This window comes from Otolemur garnettii, unplaced genomic scaffold (genome assembly GCF_000181295.1).
Source record: "Otolemur garnettii isolate 467f Iridium unplaced genomic scaffold, OtoGar3 scaffold00104, whole genome shotgun sequence".
Taxonomy (NCBI): Eukaryota; Metazoa; Chordata; class Mammalia; order Primates; family Galagidae; genus Otolemur; species Otolemur garnettii.
In genome coordinates this window covers 2158399-2161928 of record NW_003852499.1, presented here as the reverse complement: position 1 = coordinate 2161928, position 3530 = coordinate 2158399, and the positions used below count along the sequence as shown (strand labels likewise).

General features: G+C 53.5%; 1 protein-coding gene across 1 annotated transcript; it reads right to left on the bottom strand.

Annotated features, from left to right (window-relative positions):
• Nucleotides 1-1954: 1954 nt before the first annotated feature.
• LPAR5 (lysophosphatidic acid receptor 5) lies at nt 1955-3079 on the bottom strand. Its single transcript, XM_003796406.1, has one exon. The coding sequence runs from the start codon at nt 3077-3079 to the stop codon at nt 1955-1957; it is 1125 nt and encodes a 374-aa protein (XP_003796454.1).
• Between the last annotated feature and the right edge of the window lie 451 nt (nt 3080-3530).

Genomic DNA, 3530 nt, shown 5'->3' with positions numbered 1-3530 from the left:
GAGTCTTACTTCATAACCCTCAGTAGAGTGCTGTGGCATCATAGCTCACAGCAACCTCAAACTGCTGAGCTCAAGCTGCCTCAACCTCCCAAGTTGCTGGGACTACAGGCGCTGGCCACATTGCCCAGTTATTTATTTATTTATTTTTGAGACAGAGCCTCAAACTTTCGCCCTGGGTAGAGTGCTATGGCATCACAGCTCACAGCAACCTCCAACTCCTGGGCTCAAGCGAGTCTCCACCTCCCAAGTAGCCGGGATTACAAGTGCCTGCCACAATGCCCGGCTATTTTTTGGTTGCAGCTGTCATTGTTGTTTGGGGGGCCTGGGCTGGATTCGAACCCACCAGCTCAGGTGTACATGGCTAGTGCCTTAGCTGCTTGAGCCACAGGCACCAAGCTGCCCAGCTATTTTTAAGACCAGATTTCCTCTAGCTCAGGCTGGTCTCAAACCTGTGAGCTCAGGCAATCCACCTGCCTCAGCCTCCCAAGTGCTGGGATTACAGGCATAAGCCACTGCACCCGCCCTTATTTGCCCTTTTCACTCTCATTCTCTCACAAGTATACTATGTATTTTTCCAGAACTCTCATGAAGCATGGCATTATGGTTCCCATAGCTAATAGAATATGTGGTTGAATATTTCCATTTTAAAAATGTATTTACTTTAGGTTGGATGAGGTGAATCAAGCCTGTAATCCTAGCACTCTGGGAGGCCAAGGTAGGAGGATTGCTTGAGCTCAGGAGTTTGAGACCAGCCTGAGCAAGAGTGAGACTTTGTCTCTTCTGAAAAATAGAAAAACTAGCCAGGCACTGTGGTGAGCGCCTGTAGTCCCAGCTACTCAGGAGGCTGAGGCAAGAGGATCCCTTCAGCCAAGAGTTTGAGGTTGCTGTGAGCTATGACACCAAGACACTCTACCCAGGATGACACAGTGAGACTCTATCTCAAAAAAAATAATAATAAAGTATTAACTTTAATTTCTAGTATGGTAAGTATGAAAAGAACAAAGCATAAGCAAACGCTCTTTGGAATCCTCAATTTCTAAGAATATAAAGGGATTTGAGACCAAAAAGTTTTGAGATAGGCTGGGTGCTGTGGCTCATACTAATAATCCTCTGAGAGGCCGAGGTGGGCAGATTGCCTGAGTTCACAGGTTGGAGACCAGCCTGAGCCAGAGTGAGACCTCATGTCTAAAAATAGCTGGGCATTGGCTTGACACCTGTAGCTCAGTGGTTAGGGTGCCAGCCACATACACCAGGGCTGGCCTGCTAAACAATAATGACAACTGGCTCGGCGCCTATGGCTCAAGTTGCTAAGGCGCCAGCCACATACACCTAAGGTGGCGGGTTTGAATCCAGCCCGGACCCGCCAAACAACAATGACGGCTGCAACCAAAAAATAGCCAGGTGTTGTGGTGGGCGCCTGTGGTCCCAGCTACTTGGGAGGCTGAGACAGGAGACTCGCTTGAGTCCAGGAGTTGGAGGTTGCTGTGAGCTGTGAAGCCATGGCACTCTACCCAGGGGGATAGCTTGAGGCTCTGTCTCAAAAACAAAACAAAACAATAATGACAACTACGGGCTCAGAGCTCTTCAGCTCTCAGACCCTTGTGGCAGGTCTACATCTAGGATACTCATTTTCTGCTCCATCTACCAGCTTTTAACTGTATTTCATGCCCACTCCCCACAGAGACAGACCCCCTGCATCACTTCCTACTAACTGCAAAAGGGGTCCTCTATGTGCTCACTAGCACCCATTAAAGAAGCCATTCCTGGCAGCACTCTTCCTTCTCTGTGCCATGGCTTCCACATTTTGTTCTCTGCTGCATTCATGAGCTGGAGTTCTCACCCAGAGGTCCAAGTGCCTAGACCGCCTCCTTTGTGCACACATCCCACAAGAATGAAAGAGTGACAGGCACTGGGGGGTAGGGAGCAGACAACAGGGCTATGGCACAGCATGGGTTCAGAGGGCCGAATCTTGAAGGCACTGAGTGGAGGGCGTTCCCGAGCTGGAGGACTGGAGCAGCCCTTGACTGGCAGCATCCAACTTAGTGGCATGGATAGTCTCAACAGGCTGTTGGGTGAGCACGTGCGCCCCCCGCGCCCTATTGGTCACCAAGCTCCTGGTTTGGAGCGCAGTGCCCAGGCAGCTCAGGGTATTGCGGAAACCCTCAGCGCTAAAGTAGTACACCAGCGGATCCAGCACGCAGTTGGCGCCGGCCAGCAGCACCATCACCATAAGAACCCCGCGCACTCGATCGCGGGCCTCGTGGCTCGCCACCACCAGTTTGCCCCGCAGCAGTCCGTAGACCGCTAGCGTGGCGTTGTAGGGCACGAAGCATAGCAGGAAGATGACGAGGCTGGCCAGCAGGAGGCGCACGGTCTTCCGCTGCCGCTGGCTCCGCGTGGCGTCTGGCCGCGCGAGCGTCCAGAAGACCCGGCTCGACGAGTAGACCACGGCCACCAGGGGTAGCAGGAAGCCCAGCGTCTCGGCCAGCAGCACGAGTGGCAGCAGTCTGCCCTTCCACAGCTCGTCGCTGAAGCTCTCAAAGCACAGGCGCACCTTGCGGCCATTGTAGCTGCAGAGCGACGGCCTGTGCACGAAAGTGATGGGCACAGCGAACACCAAGATGAGCGCCCACACGCCGAGGCAGAGCAGCCGCGCCACTCGGGGATGCCGCAGGTGGCGCAGCCGCAGCGGGTGCACGATGGCGGCGTAGCGGTCCATGTTGATGAGCATGAGGAAGATGCAGCTGCCGTACATGTTCATCTGGAAGATGGCACCTGCCGTCTGGCACAAGAGGTCTGGGAAGGGCCAGTAGTGCAGTGCGTAGTAGGAGACGCGTACGGGCAGCGACAGGGTGAAGAGAAGGTCGCTGGCCGCCAGGTTGCACATGTATACACTCACCACCGAGTGCACACGCAGTGCGCGCAGGAAGACCCAGAGTGCCAGTGTGTTGAGGGGAAGTCCAGCAATCAGCACCAGGCTGTAGACCACCATGTGCAGCTGATGGGTGAACCGGTAGTCAGGACACTGTAGAACAGGGCTATTAGTAGACGAGATGTTGGCTGAGGAGTTGGCCAACATTGTGCCAAACTCTGAGAGGGTGCTGCTAGGCTGAAGACATCATGGGGCACATCAGGGTCAGGACATGGTTGTCACTTCCCGGTAGAGGCCTGGTGGGTGTACAGAGAGGGTTCCAAAGCAAGCAGATGCTGGGCATGGGAATGTGGCCACAGGGACAGATGGCTGCCAAGGGTTGAGTGCCTTTGGTCACCCCTTCATCAGCAATGGAGACCTGGAATAGGGAGGCAGGCCACACGTTAATGTTAGGCAAGGACAAGGCTGCAGACACAAATGTTTATCCAGCTAAAATGATTGTTCTTCTGAGTCTTTTCTCAGCCTCAAGTCTTTTCTTCACCTTCCAATGGGCCAGAATAGCTTCGGATAGCTGGACTATATAGCACAGGGTTAAATGCCCAAGCTCCAAAGTCAGGGACTCCAGACTGCTTAGGTTTAAATATGGCTTTTCCAACTT